Source organism: Oncorhynchus masou, chromosome 26 (genome assembly GCF_036934945.1).
Source record: "Oncorhynchus masou masou isolate Uvic2021 chromosome 26, UVic_Omas_1.1, whole genome shotgun sequence".
NCBI lineage: Eukaryota > Metazoa > Chordata > Actinopteri > Salmoniformes > Salmonidae > Oncorhynchus > Oncorhynchus masou.
The window spans coordinates 14,933,831-14,958,029 of record NC_088237.1 but is presented as its reverse complement, the minus strand read 5'-3'; the positions used below and the strand labels follow the sequence as shown (position 1 = coordinate 14,958,029).

General features: G+C 43.1%; 1 protein-coding gene and 9 non-coding genes across 12 annotated transcripts in view; 9 read left to right on the top strand and 1 right to left on the bottom strand.

The window, feature by feature from the left end:
- Positions 1-260: 260 nt before the first annotated feature.
- Positions 261-333, top strand: trnav-cac (transfer RNA valine (anticodon CAC)). Its single transcript has one exon. It is a non-coding gene; the product is annotated as a tRNA-Val (tRNA).
- A 2,218-nt stretch (positions 334-2,551) lies between these two features.
- Positions 2,552-2,621, top strand: trnav-aac (transfer RNA valine (anticodon AAC)). Its single transcript has one exon. It is a non-coding gene; the product is annotated as a tRNA-Val (tRNA).
- Positions 2,622-3,131: 510 nt separating this feature from the next.
- Positions 3,132-3,204, top strand: trnav-cac (transfer RNA valine (anticodon CAC)). The gene has a single exon. It is a non-coding gene; the product is annotated as a tRNA-Val (tRNA).
- An 800-nt stretch (positions 3,205-4,004) lies between these two features.
- trnav-aac (transfer RNA valine (anticodon AAC)) lies at positions 4,005-4,077 on the top strand. The gene has a single exon. It is a non-coding gene; the product is annotated as a tRNA-Val (tRNA).
- Positions 4,078-4,589: 512 nt separating this feature from the next.
- Positions 4,590-4,662, top strand: trnav-cac (transfer RNA valine (anticodon CAC)). Its single transcript has one exon. It is a non-coding gene; the product is annotated as a tRNA-Val (tRNA).
- Positions 4,663-6,055: 1,393 nt separating this feature from the next.
- trnav-cac (transfer RNA valine (anticodon CAC)) lies at positions 6,056-6,128 on the top strand. Its single transcript has one exon. It is a non-coding gene; the product is annotated as a tRNA-Val (tRNA).
- An 800-nt stretch (positions 6,129-6,928) lies between these two features.
- trnav-aac (transfer RNA valine (anticodon AAC)) lies at positions 6,929-7,001 on the top strand. Its single transcript has one exon. It is a non-coding gene; the product is annotated as a tRNA-Val (tRNA).
- Positions 7,002-7,513: 512 nt separating this feature from the next.
- trnav-cac (transfer RNA valine (anticodon CAC)) lies at positions 7,514-7,586 on the top strand. Its single transcript has one exon. It is a non-coding gene; the product is annotated as a tRNA-Val (tRNA).
- An 804-nt stretch (positions 7,587-8,390) lies between these two features.
- Positions 8,391-8,463, top strand: trnav-aac (transfer RNA valine (anticodon AAC)). Its single transcript has one exon. It is a non-coding gene; the product is annotated as a tRNA-Val (tRNA).
- A 6,524-nt stretch (positions 8,464-14,987) lies between these two features.
- Positions 14,988-24,199, bottom strand: part of LOC135514867 (tetraspanin-12-like) — a 15,077-nt gene continuing 5,865 nt past the window's right edge. For all 3 annotated transcript variants that reach the window (XM_064938533.1, XM_064938531.1, XM_064938532.1), the window contains 3 exons: positions 19,682-19,789; positions 19,370-19,513; positions 14,988-16,279 (listed from right to left, as the gene is read on the bottom strand). In XM_064938533.1, coding sequence (XP_064794605.1) covers positions 15,947-16,279; positions 19,370-19,513; positions 19,682-19,789 — 585 coding nt within the window. In that variant the 3' untranslated portion in view covers positions 14,988-15,946. The remainder of the gene's footprint in view (positions 16,280-19,369; positions 19,514-19,681; positions 19,790-24,199) is intronic.

Genomic DNA, 24,199 nt, shown 5'->3' with positions numbered 1-24,199 from the left:
AGTGTTTTTAAAATCCCTGTGGGAACATGAAGGGTGGAAAATCGATTGGAACCATTTTCCTGTTTGACCGCTAGATTTTAATGGGTATTATGGCTCTTTCTGTGGTACTCAATTTGGGATATTATGTGAGGTAGACTTGTGGTCATTCCTAATATTTTCCACGACTTCCTCTTTTGAATTGTCGTTTCCGTAGTGCAGTGGTTATCACGTTCGCCTCACCTGCAAAAGTCAGTCACACCCATAGTATTCCACTTGAATCGGTTTCTGTAGTGTAGTGGTTATCACGTTTGCCTCACACGCGAAAGGTCCCCGGCTCGAAACCGGGCGGAAACATTTAGTAATATTCAAAATTTCCCAATGCCCGGATTCTAGCATTTGGTTTGAAACAGTTGACTTTTGTCTAAACCTTGCTGTCTCCTCTCCGACCTGGGGATCAATGTTGCCGTTTTTGTGGACCTCCACCGTGCAATCTGTATGAATGTGACCAGACTGACAGCTTCTCAGAGCCAGGCAAATTCATTTATCAGGGTCTTTGTAATGGATATATCCAAAGAAATGGCAATATAATCCAATTTAAAACAAACAAAAATGTAGATAGTTTTCTGTCATTTCAGCTGCTTGATGTGATTGTGTGATACATTTAGTTGGCTGGCTAGCAAAGGAAAAGAAGCTAGCCTACATCGGTACAATGCATTTGAAAGTTTTCAGCCCCCTTTACTTTTTTACACATTTTGTTACGTTACAGCCTTATACTAAAATGGAGGAAATAAATAAAATAAAATCTATCTACACACAATACCCCATAATGACAAAGCGATAACATAAAGTTTTTATTAATAAAACAAATATTTTAAAATACCTTATTTACATACGTTTTCAGACCCTTGCTATGAGGCTGGAAAATTTCAGGTCCATCCTGTTTCTGAGAGCGATAAATTCCCACCCAGCCACACACCAAGCCTCTTCCAAGAGCCGGCTGCACACGATAATTCCGGCTTCTCAAGCCTTATTGCTCAATTAATGGACAAAGGAATATCTGATTTTCAATAGGTTCTGAGAGCGATAAATGACCCACCCAGCAAAAGTCAGCCACACCCTTAGGATTCCAAGTTTTAGGTTTCGTAGTGTAGTGGTTATCAAGTTCGCCCACGTAAAAGGTCCCTGGTTCGAGACCGGGCGGAAAACACATTTTAACAAATTGCACAGTAAGCCTATTCACTTCGGGCCTGGTCCCAATTTCGAATTCATCCTTTTCCCTTCTCGCACTTCTCAGTATTTGGTATTCAGACTTACCTTTTTGTTGTGCAACGCACTCTGCATGTGTGGCAAGCTTGGGCGCTCTGAATATATTCCTGCTACGTGTGGTCTGAGGTCCATAATGATTCAAATAGTTTATCATGCCAGGGTGCCGACAAGAAACAGCTCTTATTTTAAGTGTTTTTAAAATCCTGTGGGGAACATGAAGGGTGGAAAATCGATTGGAACCATTTTCCTGTTTGACCGCTAGATTTTAATGGGTATTATGGCTCTTTCTGTGGTACTCAATTTGGGATATTATGAGGTAGACTTGTGGGCATTCCTAATATTTTCCACGACTTCTCTTTTGTATTGTCGTTTCCGTAGTGCAGTGGTTATCACGTTCGCCTCACATGCAAAAGTCAGTCACACCAATAAGTATTCACTTAATAGGTTTCTGTAGTGTAGTGGTTATCACATTCGCCCTCATACGCAAAAGGTCCCTTGTCTGAAACCGGGCAGAAACATTTAGTAATATTCAAAATTTCCCAATCCCCGGGATTCTAGCATTTGGTTTGAAACAATTGACTTTTGTCTAAACCTTGCTGTCTCCTCTCCGACCTGGGGATCAATGTTGCCGTTTTTTTGTGGACCTCCACTGTGCAATCTGTATGAATGTGACCAGACTGACAGCTTCTCAGAGCCAGGCAAATTCATTTATCAGGGTCATTGTAATGGATATATTCAAAGAAATGGCAATATAATCCAAGGTTAAAACAAACAAATATGTAGATGGTTTTCTGTCATTTCAGCTGCTTGATGTGATTGTGTGATACATTTAGTTGGCTGGCTAGCAAAGGAAAAGAAGCTAGCCTACATCGGTACAATGCATTTGGAAAGTTTTCAGCCCCCTTACTTTTTTCCACATTTTGTTACGTTACAGCCTTATACTAAAATGGAGGAAATAAAATAAAATAAAATCTATCTACACACAATACCCCATAATGACAAAGCGATAACATAAAGTTTTTATTAATAAAACAAATATTTTAAAAATACCTTATTTACATACGTTTTCAGACCCTTTGCTATGAGGCTGGAAATTGAGCTCCATCCTGTTTCTGAGAGCGATAAATTCCCCACCCAGCCACACCAAGCCTCTTCCAAGAGCCGGCTGCACACGATAATTCCCGGCTTCTCAAGCCTTATTGCTCAATTAATGGACAAAGGAATATCTGATTTTCAATAGGTTCTGAGAGCGATAAATGACCCACCCAGCAAAAGTCAGCCACACCCTTAGGATTCCACGTTTTAGGTTTCCGTAGTGTAGTGGTTATCACGTTCGCCTAACACGCGAAAGGTCGGTTCGAGACCGGGCGGAAACACATTTTAACAAATTGCACAGTAAGCCTATTCACTTCGGGCTCGGTCCCAATTTCGGAATTCATCCTTTTCCTTCGCACTTCTCAGTATTTGGTATTCAGACTTACCTTTTTTGTTGTGCAACGCACTCTGCATGTGTGGCAAGCTTGGGCGCTCTGAATATATTCCTGCTACGTGTGGTCTGAGGTCCATAATGATTCAAATAGTTTATCATGCCAGGGTAAGCCGACAAGAAACACAGCTCTTATTTTAAGTGTTTTTAAAATCCCCTGTGGGGAACATGAAGGGTGGAAAATCGATTGGAACCATTTTCCTGTTTGACGCTAGATTTTAATGGGTATTATGGCTCTTTCTGTGGTACTCAATTTGGGATATTATGTGAGGTAGACTTGTGGGCATTCCTAATATTTTCCACGACTTCCTCTTTTGAATTGTCGTTTCCGTAGTGCAGTGGTTATCACGTTCGCCTCACATGCAAAAGTCAGTCACACCCATAGTATTCCACTGAATCGGTTTCTGTAGTGTAGTGGTTATCACGTTCGCCTCACACGCGAAAGGTCCCCCGGTTCGAAACCGGCAGAAACATTTAGTAATATTCAAAATTTCCCAATCCCGGATTCTAGCATTTGGTTTGAAACAGTTGACTTTTGTCTAAACCTTGCTGTCTCCCTCTCCGACCTGGGGATCAATGTTGCCGTTTTTTGGGGACCTCCACCGTGCGATCTGTATGAATGTGACCAGACTGACAGCTTCTCAGAGCCAGGCAAATTCATTTATCAGGGTCATTGTAATGGATATATCCAAAGAAATGGCAATATAATCCAAGGTAAAACAAACAAAAATGTAGATGGTTTTCTGTCATTTCAGCTGCTTGATGTGATTGTGTGATACATTTAGTTGGCTGGCTAGCAAAGGAAAAGAAGCTAGCCTGCATCGGTACAGTGCATTTGGAAAGTTTTCAGCCCCCTTACTTTTTTCCACATTTTGTTACGTTACAGCCTTATACTAAAATGGAGGAAATAAAATAAAATAAAATCTATCTACACACAATACCCCATAATGACAAAGCGATAACATAAAGTTTTTATTAATAAAACAAATATTTTAAAAATACCTTATTTACATACGTTTTCAGACCCTTTGCTATGAGGCTGGAAATTGAGCTCAGGTCCATCCTGTTTCTGAGAGCGATAAATTCCCCACCCAGCCAAAGTCAGCCACACCAAGCCTCTTCCAAGAGCCGGCTGCACACGATAATTCCCGGCTTCTCAAGCCTTATTGCTCAATTAATGGACAAAGGAATATCTGATTTTCAATAGGTTCTGAGAGCGATAAATGACCCACCCAGCAAAAGTCAGCCACACCCTTAGGATTCCACGTTTTAGGTTTCCGTAGTGTAGTGGTTATCACGTTCGCCTAACACGCGAAAGGTCCCCGGTTCGAGACCGGGCGGAAACACATTTTAACAAATTGGACAGTAAGCCTATTCACTTCGGGCTCGGTCCCAATTTCGGAATTCATCCTTTTCCTTCGCACTTCTCAGTATTTGGTATTCAGACTTACCTTTTTTGTTGTGCAACGCACTCTGCATGTGTGGCAAGCTTGGGCGCTCTGAATATATTCCTGCTACGTGTGGTCTGAGGTCCATAATGATTCAAATAGTTTATCATGCCAGGGTAAGCCGACAAGAAACACAGCTCTTATTTTAAGTGTTTTTAAAATCCCCTGTGGGGAACATGAAGGGTGGAAAATCGATTGGAACCATTTTCCTGTTTGACCGCTAGATTTTAATGGGTATTATGGCTCTTTCTGTGGTACTCAATTTGGGATATTATGTGAGGTAGACTTGTGGGCATTCCTAATATTTTCCACGACTTCCTCTTTTTGAATTGTCGTTTCCGTAGTGCAGTGGTTATCACGTTCGCCTCACATGCAAAAGTCAGTCACACCCATAGTATTCCACTGAAACGGTTTCTGTAGTGTAGTGGTTATCACGTTCGCCTCACACGCGAAAGGTCCCCGGCTCGAAACCGGGCGGAAACATTTAGTAATATTCAAAATTTCCCAATGCCCAGATTCTAGCATTTGGTTTGAAACAGTTGACTTTTTGTCTAAACCTTGCTGTCTCCCTCTCCGACCTGGGGATCAATGTTGCCGTTTTTTGGGGACCTCCACCGTGCGATCTGTATGAATGTGACCAGACTGACAGCTTCTCAGAGCCAGGCAAATTCATTTATCAGGGTCATTGTAATGGATATATCCAAAGAAATGGCAATATAATCCAAGGTAAAACAAACAAAAATGTAGATAGTTTTCTGTCATTTCAGCTGCTTGATGTGATTGTGTGATACATTTAGTTGGCTGGCTAGCAAAGGAAAAGAAGCTAGCCTGCATCGGTACAGTGCATTTGGAAAGTTTTCAGCCCCCTTACTAAAATTTTTTTCCACATTTTGTTACGTTACAGCCTTATACTAAAATGGAGGAAATAAAATAAAATAAAATCTATCTACACACAATACCCCATAATGACAAAGCGATAACATAAAGTTTTTATTAATAAAACAAATATTTTAAAAATACCTTATTTACATACGTTTTCAGACCCTTTGCTATGAGGCTGGAAATTGAGCCCAGGTCCATCCTGTTTCTGAGAGCGATAAATTCCCCACCCAGCCAAAGTCAGCCACACCAAGCCTCTTCCAAGAGCCGGCTGCACATGATAATTCCCGGCTTCTCAAGCCTTATTGCTCAATTAATGGACAAAGGAATATCTGATTTTCAATAGGTTCTGAGAGCGATAAATGCCCCACCCAGCAAAAGTCAGCCACACCCTTCGGATTCCACGTTTTAGGTTCCGTAGTGTAGTGGTTATCACGTTCGCTTAACACGCAAAAGGTCCCTGTTTCGAGACCGGGCGGAAACACATTTTAACAAATTGCACTGTAAGCCTATTCACTTCGGGCTCGGTCCCAATTTCGGAATTCATCCTTTTCCTTCGCACTTCTCAGTATTTGGTATTCAGACCTACCTTTTTTGTTGTGTAACGCAATCTGCATGTGTGGCAAGCTTGGGCGCTCTGAATATATTCCTGCTACGTGTGGTCTGAGGTCCATAATGATTCAAATAGTTTATCATGCCAGGGTAAGCCGACAAGAAACACAGCTCTTATTTTAAGTGTTTTTTAAAATCCCCTGTGGGGAACATGAAGGGTGGAAAATCGATTGGAACCATTTTCCTGTTTGACCGCTAGATTTTAATGGGTATTATGGCTCTTTCTGTGGTACTCAATTTGGGATATTATGTGAGGTAGACTTGTGGGCATTCCTAATATTTTCCACGACTTCCTCTTTTTGTATTGTCGTTTCCGTAGTGCAGTGGTTATCACGTTCGCCTCACATGCAAAAGTCAGTCACACCCATAGTATTCCACTGCATCTGTTTCTGTAGTGTAGTGGTTATCACGTTCGCCTCACACGCGAAAGGTCCCCGGTTCGAAACCGGGCAGAAACATTTAGTAATATTCAAAATTTCCCAATCCCCGGATTCTAGCATTTGGTTTGAAACAATTGACTTTTGTCTAAACCTTGCTGTCTCCCTCTCCGACCTGGGGATCAATGTTGCCGTTTTTTGGGGACCTCCACCGTGCAATCTGTATGAATGTGACCAGACTGACAGCTTCTCAGAGCCAGGCAAATTCATTTATCAGGGTCATTGTAATGGATATATCCAAAGAAATGGCAATATAATCCAAGGTAAAACAAACAAATATGTAGATGGTTTTCTGTCATTTCAGCTGCTTGATGTGATTGTGTGATACATTTAGTTGGCTGGCTAGCAAAGGAAAAGAAGCTAGCCTGCATCGGTACAGTGCATTTGGAAAGTTTTCAGCCCCTTACTTTTTTCCACATTTTGTTACGTTACAGCCTTATACTAAAATGGAGGAAATAAAATAAAATAAAATCTATCTACACACAATACCCCATAATGACAAAGCGATAACATAAAGTTTTTATTAATAAAACAAATATTTTAAAAATACCTTATTTACATACGTTTTCAGACCCTTTGCTATGAGGCTGGAAATTGAGCCCAGGTCCATCCTGTTTCTGAGAGCGATAAATTCCCCACCCAGCCAAAGTCAGCCACACCAAGCCTCTTCCAAGAGCCGGCTGCACACGATAATTCCCGGCTTCTCAAGCCTTATTGCTCAATTAATGGACAAAGGAATATCTGATTTTCAATAGGTTCTGAGAGCGATAAATGACCCACCCAGCAAAAGTCAGCCACACCCTTAGGATTCCACGTTTTAGGTTTCCGTAGTGTAGTGGTTATCACGTTCGCCTAACACGCGAAAGGTCCCCGGTTCGAGACCGGGCGGAAACACATTTTAACAAATTGGACAGTAAGCCTATTCACTTCGGGCTCGGTCCCAATTTCGGAATTCATCCTTTTCCTTCGCACTTCTCAGTATTTGGTATTCAGACCTACCTTTTTTGTTGTGTAACGCACTCTGCATATGTGGCAAGCTTGGGCGCTCTGAATATATTCCTGCTACGTGTGGTCTGAGGTCCATAATGATTCAAATAGTTTATCATGCCAGGGTAAGCCGACAAGAAACACAGCTCTTATTTTAAGTGTTTTTAAAATCCCCTGTGGGGAACATGAAGGGTGGAAAATCGATTGGAACCATTTTCCTGTTTGACCACTAGATTTTAATGGGTATTATGGCTCTTTCTGTGGTACTCAATTTGGGATATTATGTGAGGTAGACTTGTGGGCATTCCTAATATTTTCCACGACTTCCTCTTTTTGAATTGTCGTTTCCGTAGTGCAGTGGTTATCACGTTCGCCTCACATGCAAAAGTCAGTCACACCCATAGTATTCCACTGAACCGGTTTCTGTAGTGTAGTGGTTATCACGTTCGCCTCACACGCGAAAGGTCCCCGGCTCGAAACCGGGCGGAAACATTTAGTAATATTCAAAATTTCCCAATGCCCAGATTCTAGCATTTGGTTTGAAACAGTTAACTTTTGTCTAAACCTTGCTGTCTCCCTCTCCGATCTGGGGATCAATGTTGCCGTTTTTTGGGGGACCTCCACCGTGCGATCTGTATGAATGTGACCAGACTGACAGCTTCTCAGAGCCAGGCAAATTCATTTATCAGGGTCATTGTAATGGATATATCCAAAGAAATGGCAATATAATCCAAGGTAAAACAAACAAAAATGTAGATGGTTTTCTGTCATTTCAGCTGCTTGATGTGATTGTGTGATACATTTAGTTGGCTGGCTAGCAAAGGAAAAGAAGCTAGCCTGCATCGGTACAGTGCATTTGGAAAGTTTTCAGCCCCCTTACTTTTTTCCACATTTTGTTACGTTACAGCCTTATACTAAAATGGAGGAAATAAAATAAAATAAAATCTATCTACACACAATACCCCATAATGACAAAGCGATAACATAAAGTTTTTATTAATAAAACAAATATTTTAAAAATACCTTATTTACATACGTTTTCAGACCCTTTGCTATGAGGCTGGAAATTGAGCTCAGGTCCATCCTGTTTCTGAGAGCGATAAATTCCCCACCCAGCCAAAGTCAGCCACACCAAGCCTCTTCCAAGAGCCGGCTGCACACGATAATTCCCGGCTTCTCAAGCCTTATTGCTCAATTAATGGACAAAGGAATATCTGATTTTCAATAGGTTCTGAGAGCGATAAATGACCCACCCAGCAAAAAAGTCAGCCACACCCTTAGGATTCCACGTTTTAGGTTTCCGTAGTGTAGTGGTTATCACGTTCGCCTAACACGCGAAAGGTCCCCGGTTCGAGACCGGGCGGAAACACATTTTAACAAATTGGACAGTAAGCCATTCACTTCGGGCTCGGTCCCACTTCGGAATTCATCCTTTTCCTTCGCACTTCTCAGTATTTGGTATTCAGACCTACCTTTTTTTGTTGTGTAACGCACTCTGCATATGTGGGTGCTTGGGCGCTCTGAATATATTCCTGCTACGTGTGGTCTGAGGTCCATAATGATTCAAATAGTTTATCATGCAGCACCCACATGATGCCTGACCTTGAAATGGGTTTATTGTTACTTCTATTGAGGGTTTATTGAGGTTTTTATAGATACATTGATGAATTTATCCAAACTCCAATGTTGTGTTTTGTCTTGTTTTATGCAGCGTGGACATGCTAAAGCAGATTGACTGAGGGGACAAGAAGAGGTCTTATATGAACACAGATATTTGAGTCCATTCCATTTTGATACAAAGATAATTTTCTTCTGAATATGGGGATAAAACTGTGATTAGACTTTTATTTTGAAGGTCTCTGTTCATTTGAAGTGCATGTTGGTTTGCTACAGACAGTATGACGTTTGTTTTGTTTCTGATTTGTACCACACAAGCCTCCATACTTTACCAACAAATGGGGGTTTGTTATGGAAAATGAAATTCAAGTGTAAAGAAAACTCCAGTCTACCAAACATGACTGAAAGTGTTTATTGAGCTGTTGGGGTTTGACGCTCTATGATAATTCTGTCTTGTGGTGACTGATAGCTCAGCTATCACCGTAGCTAGAACACTCTCAGCGCTTGGCGGGGATGGAGTCCTGTAACCATTCCAAATCAGTACAACGAAATCAGTGCAAATGCATTGAATGACACTTTAATATCCAGCGAGCTGATTTAACGATATTCTATTTCTCAGCTGTGAGATCTCGGGAGGTTTAATCGAGAACTTGTCATTTTCCTAATGACGATGGATAGTTTTCTTTACGGTTTTACGTTTTCCAAGATGGCTGACGTCGGTGAACTGAACGTGGCTCTTGAGACTGCTGAAGCGAATGCCACACCCCCTGCTACAACCCCCGCCCCTTTCCCACCGTCCCGCCCCAAACCTGTCCACTCCACCATCACTGCTTGACTATGATGTGACATATGCAACAATTTTTTTGTTTGTTGGTAAAGATATTCTTTGTATCAGAGGGAGAGAGTGTGGGAGGGGGGCAATAGGGAAACGCAAATACATATTTTTTAAAATATCAAATGATATTGATAAAATTATAACTGTCTTTTTTTCATGTAAAAAGAAAAAAAGAATTACAACTGTTGCTAGTGCACATGTGCTGTAAATTGTTCTTTGGTGTAGTAAAAACCATCATGGTTTAGTCGTTTTTAAAAATCATTTACACCGAAGGTTCTAGTGTCTTATTTTAGTTAGCCTTCTGCTCCACCGCATTTTAAGAACCGGCTTAATATTTTTCTAAAGGGATTCTAGGAGAAAATGCATGCGTTTGCTGGAGAACTTTGAGTTTAGTGTTGCACAAGGACAGGCGTTAGCTCTGTTGCATCCCAAATGGCACCCTATTCCCTATATAGGGCACTACTTTTGACCCGAGCACACAAGGCCATACGGCTCTGGTCAAAAGTAGCGCACTATATAGGGAGTAAGGTATCATTTGGGACACAGCCTCTGTCTTTCAGTTTCCATGGCTAAGTGAAAAAACGTTTGGGGTGAAGGAGTGTACTTAGGTCTTGTACATGAGATTATGTCAATTGAGGAAATGAAAATGATAATTATATGACAATTACTTTTGATCTGTTACAGCTCGTGTATTTGAATTATTGAAAAGATATTAAAAAAATTAAATGCAATTGTTTAGTCCGGTGCAGTGTCTATGAGTGAATAGAATAAATCATTGTCCTATTAAAATACGTATATAAGTGGTTGTCTTCTTTTGACATCAACATTTAGATGTTTCCAAAGTCAATGTACGGTCTGTTTCCTTTGCACCAATGTATGATGTACTGTATTGCCGCTTATACACTATGTTGTATACCCACATATTTCTGTGTATCTGTAAGATCTTCTGCACCAAAGAACACTTGTTGCTGTTGATACACTTCAGAAAGTATTCCCACCCCTTGACTTTTTCCACATTTTGTTGTGTTACAGGCTGACTATAAAATGACTTAGTTGCCGGAGAGGAAAGAAACAGCTCAGGGATTTCACCATGAGGCCAGTCAATGGTGACTTTAAAATAGTTACGGCGTTTAATGGCTGCAGGAGAAAACTGAAGATGGATCAACAACATTGTAGTTACTCCACAATACTGAACTTATTGACAGAGTGAAAAGAAGGAAGCCTGTATAGATTAAAAATATTCCAAAATATGCATCCTGTTTGGAACAAGGCACAAATGTGGAAAAAGTCAAGGGGTGTTATACTTTCTGAAGACATTGTATAATGATAGTCCTATAGCTGTGAGTGGGGACATGATGGGGTGAGGGGGTGCAGTCTTGTCCAATCTTAGCCATACAATATGGAGCAGGAGAGTCTATCTCCCAGGGTAATTTCTCTCTGCACTGTGAATGTATCAGCATATTTCTCATAAGGGAGTTGGCGTGTGTGTGTGTGTGTGTGTGTGTGTGTGTGTGTGTGTGTGTGTGTGTGTGTGTGTGTGTGTGTGTGTGTGTGTGTGTGTGTGTGTGTGTGTGTGTGTGTGTGTGTGTGTGTGTGTGCTCAAATTTGTCTCTCTGTATTACCATATTTCTCATCAGGGAGTTAGTAATTGAGATGTTTTGGGAGAATGTATGGTCCCATCAGCTTCCCTAGGTGCATTGCAGATAGCATGCATCAGGGGGAATACTGAAGCGGGAATTACCCAAGCAGCATGCCAGCACACAGACTATTTCGGCCCCTGCTATTTTTACACAGGGGTCAGAGGGTAATGGTTGTATTTCTGCCGCTGGCTCCTTTTACTGTACACCGAGAGAGAAAGGGAGGGGAGAGAGAGCATGTGTTTGTATCCCTCTGTCCCCATGTCAACTGTGAATTTGTCCTAAAGCAGTGACCCTCTGTGGGATTGAGGAATTGAGACAGTCCTTTCTCCATGACTTCTCTATTGTTACTCAAAACTAAATCCAGAGAGCAAAATATCATAGATCTGTATCAATTAGACAGAGACTAAGAACAGAGGGAAAGGGATGTAGGCCTGATATATCTGCATTATCAGTCAAAAGTTTGGACACACCTACTAATTCCAGGGTTTTTCTTTATTTTTTACTATTATCTACATGGTAGATTAATAGTGAAGACTCCAAAACTAAGAATGCACACTTGGAATCATGTAGTAACCAACAAAGTGTTAAACAAATCAAAATATATTTTTTATTTGAGATTCTTCAAAGTAGCCACCCTTTGCCTTGATGACAGCTTTGCACACTCTTAGCATTCTCTCAACCAGCTTCATGAGGAAGTCACCTGGAATGCATTTCAATTAACAGATGTGCCTTGTTAAAACTTAATTTGTGGAATTTCTTTCCTTCTTAATGCATTTGAGCCAATCAAATTGTGTGACAAAGTAGGGCTGGTATACAGAAGATAACCCTATTTGGTAAAATACCAAGTCTATATTATGGCAAGAACAGCTCAAATAAGCAAAAGGAAACGACAGTCCATCATTACTTTAAGACATGAAGGTCAGTCAATGTGCAGTCTTCAAGTAGTCGCAAAAACCATCAAGCGCTATGTTGAAACTGACTCGTGAGGACCGCCACAGGAAAGGAAGACCCAGAGTTACCTCTGCTGCAGAGGATGAGTTCATTAGAGTTACCAGCCTCAGAAATTGCAGCCCAAATAATTGCTTCACAGGGTTCAAGTAACAGACACATCTCAACATCAACTGTTCTGAGGAGACTGCATGAATCAGGCCTTTATGGTTGATTTGCTGCAAAGAAACCACTACTAAAGGACACCAATTATAAGAAGCGACTTGCTTGGGCCACAAATCACGAGCAATGGACATTAGACCGGTAGAAATCTGGCCTTTGGTCTGATGAGTCCAAATGTGAGATTTTTGGTTCCAACTGTTGTCTTTGTGAGACGCAGAGTAGGTGAACTCATGATCTCTGCATGTGTAGTTCCCACCATGAAGCATGGAGGAGGAGATGTGATGGTGTGGGGGTGCTTAGCTGGTGACACTGTCAGTGATTTATTTAGAATAGAAGACACACTTAACCAGCATGGCTACCACAGCATTCTGCAGCGATACACCATCCCATCTGGTTTGCGGATAGTGGGACTATCATTTGTTTTTTAACAGGACAATGACCCAGCACACCTCCAGGCTGTTTAAGGGCTATTTGACCAAGAAGGAGAGTGATGGAGTGCTGCATCAGATGTCCTGGCCTCCACAATCCTCCGACCTCAACCCAATTGAGATGGTTTGAGATGAGTTGGACCGCAGAGGGAAGGAAAAGCAGCAAACATGTGCTCAGCATATGTGGGAACTCCTTCGAGGCTGTTGGAAAAGCATTCCTCATGAAGCTGGTTGAGAGAATGCCAAGCATGTGCAAAGCTGTCATCAAGGCCAAGGGTGTCTACTTTGAAGAGTTTAAAATATATTTCAATTTGCTTACTACATGATTCCATATGTGTTATTTCATAGTTTTGATGTCTTCACTATTATTCTACAATGTAGACAATAGTAAAAATAAAGAAAAACACTGGAATTAGTCGGTGTGTCTAAACTTTTGACTGGTTCTGTATGTGCTAGACAAGAGGAATGAAGAGGCTTACTGTCTGTACACCACACTGTTTCTCTCTCTCTCACACACGCACACACGCACACACACACAGACACACACACTCACAGACACACACACACACAGACGTATCCCACCAGGATTAATAAGTGAATTGATGTAGGAGGCAGAGAGGAGGGGAGAGAGAGCGACCAGCAAGAAAACAATATGTCTTTTGTAACCCACTGTGACAGCGGGGCTACACGCCTTTCCCTCTTCCATAAATCATATCTTCACATTGTCAAGCAGCAAACAGAGCGAGGGAAGGAGGGAGGGAGGAGAAGGAGGGAGGGAGCGAGAGACAGAGCGGCCTTCCATCCATCCTCCTCTTCTTCTAAACAGGCACTTTCTCCCCCTCCATCAAAAATGTCTAAGTTAAAGTTGTTACTCAATATACACTGGCCCAATCGCCTGTCTCTCTGAGACCTTGAACCAACCCATAACCACTTCCATACACACTTTCAGGTTTGTCCTTGCTGATCTGAAATGAGTGAAACTGTCAGAAAGCTGCCAACCTGGAGGGCTAGGTGTAGCTGGAACCATATTGCTGATACCTTTCTAATCCTCGCTTCTACTTTTAGTGCATCAGTAAGGAGTAAATGGCCAAAAGTTATGGGATCGGCCTTTGTTTCTCCAATGAAGGGTATACTTTGAAAGGGGACTCTGCAACCTTCATTCACCCTGCCCATACAGTACGTCTCTGTCCCCCAGGAACCCTTAGGTTGGGACCAGCAGCATTTAAGCGTAACACCTCTGGAGTATCCTTGCTGAAAGCCATAGATGACCAGAGTCCTTTGATGAGAGACTTGAAGGGGACACACAGCAAGGAGACACACTGCAAGGGGACACACAACAAGGGGACACATTGCAAGGGGACACACTGCAAGGGGACACACAGACACACTGCAAGGGGACACACAGCAAGGGGACACACTGCAAGGGGACACACAGCAAGGGGACACACAGCAAGGGGACACACAGCAAGGGGACACACTGCAAGGGAACAGACATCAAGGGGACACACTGCAAGTGGACACACTGCAAGGGGACACACTGCAAGGGGACACACAGCAAGGGGACACACAGCAAGGGGACACACTGCAAGGGGACACATAGATAGAGGGCAAACACAAAATATAATCACCAGTGACTTAAAGGATCTTAGGGGATGTTTCTGACATTCAGTAGGTGGTGACAGCTGCAGTTTACCGACTGCCTTTCTAGCTATAAATACTATGGATTATCAATAGCACCTTAATTATGGAGGAAGAGCTCATGGTAATGGCTGTAGCAGAATGAGTGGAATGGTATCAAACACATGGTTTCTATATGGGACTTTTTAGGACTATTTTGTCACAGCTGGGATTGGAAATTGTCACAGAAACGAAACATGGTTTCCATTTGCTCCATTACAGATATTATTATGAGTCCCTCCCCTCAGCAGCCTCCACTGAAAGCAGGGTATGTTATTTCAAAATGAAAGACCATACTCTCCCACATATCATTCTCATAGTTCTCCCAGAATGAATTCTGTTCCCTTCTAATGTATGATACGTGCTGTGGTGCTGACTTGCTGCACCCTCGACAACTACTGTGATTATTATTATTTGACCATGCTGGTCATTTATGAACATTTGAACATCTTGGCCATGTTCTGTTATAATCTCCACCCGGCACAGCCAGAAGAGGACTGGCCACCCCTCATAGCCTGGTTCCTCTCTAGGTTTCTTCCTAGGTTTGGGCCTTTCAAGGGAGTTTTTCCTAGCCACCGTGCTTCTACACCTGCATTGCTTGCTGTTTGGGGTTTTAGGCTGGGTTTCTGTACAGCACGTTGACATATCAACTGATGTACAAAGGGCTTTATAAATACATTTGATTTGTTTTGTGTGGTGATGAAAGAACATTTTATTTTTCATCCCTAAGAGTGTCATGCTGACAGTGATCTGTATCAGAGAACAAACACTTGATTGTGTTATTATTCCTTGGCAAACACACAGTATATTTCACAACCCCTCTGAAATGATTAAATGCACAGATTATTGTTTGAGCTGAAATGCATTATTCTCACAGAGCCAGAGATAAATAGCCAACATCATGTTCCGTTTATAGTAGACAACGATAATACACTCTGACTGCTGCACAAACACTCATGAATATGGCTGAGTGGTTCCTGTGGATTCCAACAGGTCTGTCAAATTAAGACATATGATATTTCCAAATATCCAGATAAACTCCATTTCCTTGGTTCGGTGTGTTTTGAGGGAGATGAAGAGTTGACATGTCCTTACAGCAGTCTTTCCTGAAAAGGTTTCATCCAGACAGTGCTAGTGGTGATATTCCCAAACATTCCCAACGAGGAGGGGGAAGTTGGGAAAACTACAACGATTCCCTGCCCTCCTCACTACTGGATAGTGGTGACACTAAAGGAGCAAGCCTCGGCTTATAGTTATTTCGTTTCTCTGACAATTTCCAATCCCAGCTGTGACAAAATAGTCCTGCAAAGTCCCACACTCCAGTATGTCATTGTCATGTTGTCCAACGGGAAAGAGAGAGGGGGTATTCACTCTCCTGCAACTGTGCCCAATCTCCTACCCTCGTTTTTCTCTTCCCCCTCTCTCCCCCTATCCAGTCTCACACTTTCTTCTCATCCCCTTATTCCTTCCCTCTTCCAGTGTCTGTGAAGTAGGGGTGAGCGGTGGTGAGGGGCAGATGGGTGGACAGTGTACCCCCCCCCCCCGCTAGGACAGTGTCTCCATCTCAAACTGGGTGTGTCCATGTCCGTTAGATGTGGTCGCAGTATTGGACCAGGCCTCAGCCGGGCGAGTGTTACCCGATTTAGGAGCCTCCCCTTGGGGTGGGTGGGTGATGGTTAGAGGTCCAGGGTCGGTTCCTGTGGGGGGTTCGGGCGGGGTGGGCTCAGGGGGCTTGCGGTCGTAGTAGAGGGCCCAGAGCAGGGTTAGGGTCAGGGTCATGGCCAGAATCTGGGCCACTCCTATAGACACACCCAGGAACCGCAGCACCTGCAGTTGCTTAGTCCCCCGGATGAAACTGTAGATCTTCGGCCCGCAGCCCTGTAGTACACACACACACACACACACACACACACACACACACACACACACACACACACACACACACACACACACACACACACACAGACAGACAGACAGACAGACAGACAGACAGACAGACAGACAGACAGACAGACAGACAGACAGACAGACAGACAGACAGACAGACAGACAGACAGACAGACGGAACACAATAAGGGCTTGTCATTTTAAGAGTTGAAGCTTTTTCATGTTGAAATATTGCATACGTTTGATCCATGTTATATTAATGTTACATTTATGTAATATTCATGTTGTTTCAATGTTTGAGTATGTCTGTCTTGCCAGGGGCAGACCTCCCATACTAAGTATGTGAGCTGTACATCTGCTGTAGGAACAAAATGAAAACGCTCCCTCATCACATGGATGACATGTACATGGAGAGAAAGAAACAGAGGGGGAGAGAGTGTGAGAAAGAGAGATGTAGGGGAAGAGAGGAAGGTGGTTGAAAAGTGTGGAAAGAGAGGGAATAGTAGTGGAGGTGTAGAAAGGCCAGTCTATTACTTCCTGACTATGGGATATTCACTCTCGGGCTGCTACATACCAGATCTACTCTACACCTTACTGCTGCCAGAGAGAGAGAAAGAGAAAGAGAAAGAGAAAGAGAGAGAGAGAGAGAGAGAGAGAGAGAGGTGGGAGAGAGAGTGAGAGAGAGAGAGAGAGGGGGTGGGAGAGAGAGTGAGAGAAAAGTGTGAGGAAAGGAGAAAGGGTAGTAAACGTGGGGGGAGAGAGATGTGACAAAGAAAGAGAGAGAAAACAGACAGGAGATAGAAAGGATACTCCATACATTCCCCTTGACTCCCTCCTCTACTGACTGACTCCATCCTGACGCCCTCCTCTACAGACTGACTCATCCTCACTACACACAGCATCTCTTTGTCCCTCTGTATGCCTGGTTCTACTTAGTGAGGTGTAGCAGCAGCACACATTTCATAAGAACCTCTCAGAGTTGACATTTAACACAATTAGTAGCCTCTCTCTCCCCCTTTTCCTGTATCAGCACTCTCTTTACCTCCTCCTCCCTTTCCCCCACCCCCATTTCCCTCTCTTTTTCCAGTGTCACAACGTCCCCTTTCTCCACCCTCTACCTCCATCTTTCCCAGGCAAGCCAGTCCAGGTGTGTATTTTTGTTTATTATTTACAACGATGGTCTACACCGGCCAAACTTGGATGACGCTGGGCCAATTGTGCGCCGCCCTATGGGACTACCAATCACGGCCGGTTGTGATACAGTCTGGATTTGAACCAGGTTGTCTGTAGTGACACCTGAGATGAAGCATCTTAGACCACAGCACCACTTGGAAGCCCCTGTATGTGTATTTCAGGCAGGAACACTATGTCACCCAGCATTTCTCACCCAGATGACAATGGGCAGCCTGGCAGTCTGCACCAGGCACACCGGGCCTGCTAGAACCCTGTGAGAGACACACCACTTGGCCTGGACCATGGGGAGGGGAACTGTTGCTCAGGCTAGGGGGTTAACAGTGTTGACTAAACACAGCAGACAGACATGTTGAGGTGGAGGTGGTCAGACATAGGATAAAGGACAGGGATGGTTTGGGGTTAGACCAGGACAGTGACTGAGCTGTAGATGGGATAGGGGACAGGGTTGGTTTGGGGTTAGACCAGGACAGTGACTGAGCTGTAGATGGGATAGGGGACAGGGTTGGTTTGGGGTTAGACCAGGACAGTGGTTGAGCTGTAGATGGGATAGGGGACAGGGTTGGTTTGGGGTTAGACCAGGACAGTGGTTGAGCTGTAGATGGGATAGGGGACAGGGTTGGTTTGGGGTTAGACCAGGACAGTGGTTGAGCTGTAGATGGGATAGGGGACAGGGTTGGTTTGGGGTTAGACCAGGACAGTGGTTGAGCTGTAGATGGGATAGGGGACAGGGTTGGTTTGGGGTTAGACCAGGACAGTGGTTGAGCTGTAGATGGGATAGGGGACAGGGTTGGTTTGGGGTTAGACCAGAACAGTGGTTGAGCTGTAGATGGGGAGATGAGGGTGTTTCCCTCTGAGGAAAGAAGACTGAGTGTGTGCGGCCCTACCTGCCTGCCTGCCTGCATGACTGCCTGTTGCCTGCCTGCATGACTGCCTGTTTGCCTGCCTGCTTGCCTGCCTACCTGCCTGCATGCCTGCCTGCCTGCATGCCTGCCTACCTGCCTGCATGCCTGCCTGTTTGCCTACCTGCCTACCTACCTGCCTGCCTACCTGCCTGCCTGTCTGTTTGCCTGCCTGTTTGCCTGTCTGTTTGCCTGCCTACCTACCTGCCTGCCTGCGTGCCTGCCTGTGTGTTTGTGTGGGTGTGTGAGAGAAAGGTGAGTTATTAAAATAGAAATAGAGAGAGACTCAAGGGTGAAAGTTTGCTTTGTATTCTCTCTGTATCCTACTGGCAGGCTAGCTGGCATTGTTTGTCGTACCTCACCCCCTACTAGACTTTTTTTGTGTGTTCCCCTCAGCCCCGGACCACGGCATACCTTGTCCCCTGATGGGCTTGATGAGGCGTAATAGCTGCACTCTGTCTCAACAATCTGGCAACCGCGGTAGCCAGAAGGCACACTATGCTATCAAGCCTGTGATTGGCTCTAATTGAGTTGTATGGATTTCTCTCCACCATTGAACACGGCAGGTCATTTCAGGCTGCAAATAGACATCCCATTGGAAACAGGTTGTTGTGAATGTATTAAGTGGAAAACTCCAACTCCAAGAAAATCATTTCCACTCCATTTAGAATGTAAGTAACCTATTTCAAAAAGTTTCTTGTTATTGTTTCTGTTTCTTCTGAACTAACAGGTTTACTCAATTGGCGAATGAGAATATGTTAGCCTGTGTGTCCCTTTCTGATGATGTCACAGGGGAAGGTACATCATTGGCAATTGGAAGATCCACCTGGGGCTACAGAGAGCCGTAATGATCACCTGTAATGATCCTAACTCTTTTCAGGGTGGGGTCAGAGGGTTCAGTAGGTGAAAAGTTCACCAGAGGTCAAGCCACAACCTAACACTTACTATAAGGTCAGAGGGTCACTGGGGCACTCCTGGGGACACTCACCTCTTGGTGAAGGTCACTGAGGTCACGGTAATGGGCGTGGCGAGCACATCCTGGATACTGATTGGAGCAGCAGGAGTCTGGTGGCCATTCCATCTCTGTCATCTCCAGCCAATCCGTGAAGTAGATGACCCCGCAGCACTTAAACTGGGGAACACACAGTCAAAGAAAGTTTACTTACATTAGCAACCCTTTATAACTAGCAATCTTGCATGTTCAAGCACTAAAACACTAACAACCTCTAATACATACATGATATAAAACCACTAAGTGTTTGTGTAGATGTGTGTGACCTCTGGGGTAGTGACCTCTCACCTCAGTCTGGAAGGTGTTCCAGGTGTGTGTTAGCCACTGGTAACGCTGCAGGCCATAGTTGGGCATCCTGGACTTCAGACTGATCATATCTGACCTCTGAACTGAGGGCTTGGACAGAACATAACAGTGTAACTCCATTAAGGCTGTCCCCAACTAAGAAAGATCTTGGTTGACCGAGAGTCGTATGTTTCAAATGTGTATTTTTCCAGATATAGGCAAATCCTATGTGTTTTAATTAAATCAACTACGGTGCATTCGAAAAGAATTCAGACCCCTTTACTTTTTCCACATTTTGTTACATTACAGCCTTATTCTAAAGATTGATAAGAAAACAAATCATGATTTAATCTATCTACAAACAATACCTGCCAGATCAGATGCAGTAGGGATGACCAGGGATTTTCTCTTTTAAGAGCGTGAATTGGACAATTTTTCTGTCCTGCTAAACATTCTAAAGTTAGTACTACTTTTGGGTGTCAGGGAAAATGTAAGGAGAAAGTACACACATTTCTTTAGGAATGTTGTGAAGTTAATGTCAAAAATATAAATAGTAAAGTAAATTACAGATACCCAAAAAAACTTCTTAAAGTAGTACTTTAAAGTATTTTTACTTAAGTTCTTTATACCACTGCCACAAATCAGGCCTTTATGGAAGAGTGGCCACACTCCTCAGTACAAGGCACATGACAGCCTGCTGGAACTTTCTGAAAAGGTACCTAAAGGACTCTCAGACCATGAGAAACAAAATTCTCTGGACTGATGAAACCAAGATTGAACTCTTTGGCCTGAATGCTAAGCGTCACGTCTGGGGGATCCCTACGGTGAAGCATGGTGGTGGCAGCATCATGCTGTGGAGATGTTTTTCAGCAGCTGGGACTGGGAGACTACTGTAGTCACAATCTAGGGAAAGATGAACGGAGCAAAGTATAGAGATATTCTTGAAAACCTGCACCATCCACTCTGTGCAGCGACACTCCCCATCCAACCTGACAGAGCTTTAGAGGATCTGCAGAGAAGAATGGGAGAAACTCCCCAAATACAGGTGTGCCAAGCTTGTAGTATCATACCCAAAAGACTCAAGGTTGTAATCGCTGCCAAAGGTACTTCAACAAGTACTGAGTAAACAGTCTAAATACTTATGTAAATGTGATATCAGCTTTTTTTTATACATTTGCAAATATGTCAACAAAAAAACAGCTGTTTGCTTTGTCATTTTGGGGTATTGTGTGTAGATCATTGAAAAAACAAAATGTAATCAATTTTAGAATAAGGCTGTAATGTAACAAAATGTGGAAAAACTCAAGGGGTCTGAATACTTTCCAAATGCACTGTATATGCAGTGAGCTTGTCTGATGCTTTAAGCGCACTGTTAAATGAAATAATTAAGACACAAATGACTGGAGGGAGTCCAACCGCAATTTATTTGAGTGTGCAGGGCCGGGCTCAGACTTTCTGCGCTGTATAAAATAAAAAAGAGTGACTAGCACCGGTTGTCTCTCCCTGCTGCAGGACCACCACATAACATCAACAGTGTCTATCGCGCTGTCCGTGTTGATGAAGCTACAACATAATTCCATCCGTATCTGACAGAAAAGGTCTGTAACCGAAACCCCAAATTTGTTTCGGAAAAACAGTCCCTATTCTCTCAACCCTTGCTCTCTTTACGTGACACATGAATGTATCGCATGCACGTGACCATTATGACCTATAGCATATCGTTATCACACCAATAAATTGGCTATAGCAGACTCTGAACACCGTAACACGTGTGACAGCAAAATGGATGCAAAGAACGTGATTAATAAACTCGAAACGGGGGAATGTTAACTGGTTGCTCAGGAGGTAAAAAAATGTGTGGAATAAATTAGTTGTGGAAAATACTGGAGATCAAGAAAAAGATGGTAAGGAGCATATTTTCTGTGCCAAACACGAGCTGTTAGATTACAAAATAATTTCTCTGACCGTTTGGAACAATGTTAACAACACTAAATAAATTATAAGCATAACAGAGAGTCTGTTGTAATTTCCAAAATGGAACCGTTTATGTATTGTTTATGCTAAGTATTCAAAGTTCGCGTTGTTTTATTTTAAAATTAAAATGCTTGATTGCATTTCAAATCATGAATGACTCATATGCTGTGTGATGACATGAACGAATGAATGATTGATTGATACAGTACTATAGCTTATATAAGTATTGAAATATAGGCCGAAGTACGTTACGGTATCAAGTCCTGACAGGATGCGCTCTTAGGCCTGCAGCTCGATGGTGGTTATACAAGGCTGCTGTACTAAGCCTACTGATGATAATGACATTACATATTATAATACTAACAATGATCATAGCAATAATAGTATTACCAACAATAATAAGGAGATCAAGGAAAAAAGGAGGGTTATTATAATTATTATAAATATAATTTGTCTGATCATTTGGAACAGTGTAAACAACACTAAATAAATTATAACTAATACCAGAGGCGGTTTTAATGAGATAAAAAGTGTAAAGCCTTTATTACAGCATAGCAAAGATTAAACAACAAGCCGAATTTGTGAAATGATTTAACCGACATGTGGTTGGTGCTCACGAAGGCTTGGTGCTCACAGAATTAGTATGCTATGAACCAGACACTCAAACAGGCAACATAAGCAGGATCTGTATTATTGTTGTAAATATATATGGATGCTTTATAAAGCTTATTATTGATTATAGACCTAATTATGTTGTGATTTCCTCTCTCCTCACTTTTCTTAGACAATTCGGGCAAAGGGTGTTTTCTCTGCCTCCCACATTGTTCTCAACACCAATATGCTGGTTAACTTTGCTATTATGCACATAGCGACAACAGCACACTGACGTGTTTCAGAACCGGGAACAGCGACCACTATCCAACACGGGAGAACCCGAATCTGTTAGAAAATTATATTATTTTTATTACAGTTGCACCATTGTTCCTAGAACCATAGATACTTTCAGTAGCACATGTCTTAGAGTGATGGACTGTACCATCCTGTCACGTTTGCTGGAATAATTATCGGACCAAACTGCAGCGCGATATGGTTTCTACATAATATTTATTTGAAAACGCACAAAACAAAAACAAAAATAATGAAACAAACAACGAACCGGGACTACTGCAGTGCTACGTGCACTAACTCAAAACAATATCCCTTAAAACACAGGTGGAAAAAATTCTACTTAAATATGATCCCTAATTAGAGTCAACGATAGCCAGCTGCCTCTAATTGGGAATCATACCAAACACCAACATAGAAAAACAAAACTAGAACCCCACATAGAAAATAATAACTAGAAAAGCCCCCAGTCACACCCTGACCTACACTACCATAGAAAATAAGGTCTCTCTATGGTAATAAATGCGGTCAGCCCTAAACTCCATTTCACTCAGTATAGTTACATTCAGTTCAGCTATATATTTCAGTTCAACTTCAGCTGAGAACATTTCCTGTACAGTTCATGTATTGCCACAAGAAACTCAACAGAAAGCCATGAAACCGTACTGTTTCAAGCCTAGTTATATAGTTTGACCTCAAATATTTTCAAACACGCAACTTCTGACTTTCTCAGGCCTCCAACACTCCGGTATGTAGTTGCTGAGGTTGACAACGGCTTGTTGTCTAAACAATTACCCCTGTCTGGGCTCTGGGGAACCAGGCCAGAGCTGTTCCGCAGACCCACAGTCTGACACACTTAGCATGCATAACTTATCCCCCTCTCCTCTCCTCTCCAATAAAACCTCCACCTAACACACCCTTGGGCCTCCCTCCCCTCCTCCTTCCTCTCTCCTTCACTCTTTATCCCTCTCTCCTCTAGTCTTGTAATGAGATTGTGAGAAGCATAATATGACCCAGGTTACCCAGAATTACCCTGAGGCCAGGTTGGTGCTACCCTATCAGGATTCTGATAAAGGACAAGGCACAAAGACTACAATACCCACAACGCCCCTGCGGCATGGCAGGTATGTCACACTAAGGGAGGCGGGTGGCACTGTGGACTCAAAGGCTAGGTGCTAGCTAAACACATACACACATCCTCAGGCTTGTAGCCAAGTACCAAACACACACACCGTTCTCAAGTTTGCCATACACACTGCTCTAGCCAGTGACCAGGTGCTGCACACACACGGACACAAACACACCTGCGCGGTTGGAGCGAGTCCCACCTACTGTGATGGGACATCAAAGCCACTGTGGGCTCTTTCATGGTGGAGAGATAAGCCCCTGGACCAGGGAAGGGGCAGCCCTGTAGGGGAGAACCCGTTGTAATAGAGAGCCCTGCCCATTGTGTTCAAACACCCACACCCTGAGCAGCAGGGAGAGAGGAGGCAGGCAGAGGGAGGGGAACGAGGGACATAATTATACCCTTATCTCAGGGGTATTCAACTCTTTCCCTACGAGGTCCGGCGCCTGCTGGTTTTCTGTTTTACCTGATCATTAATTGCATCCACCTGGTGTCCCAGATCTAAATCAGTCCCTGATTAGAGGGGAACAATGAAA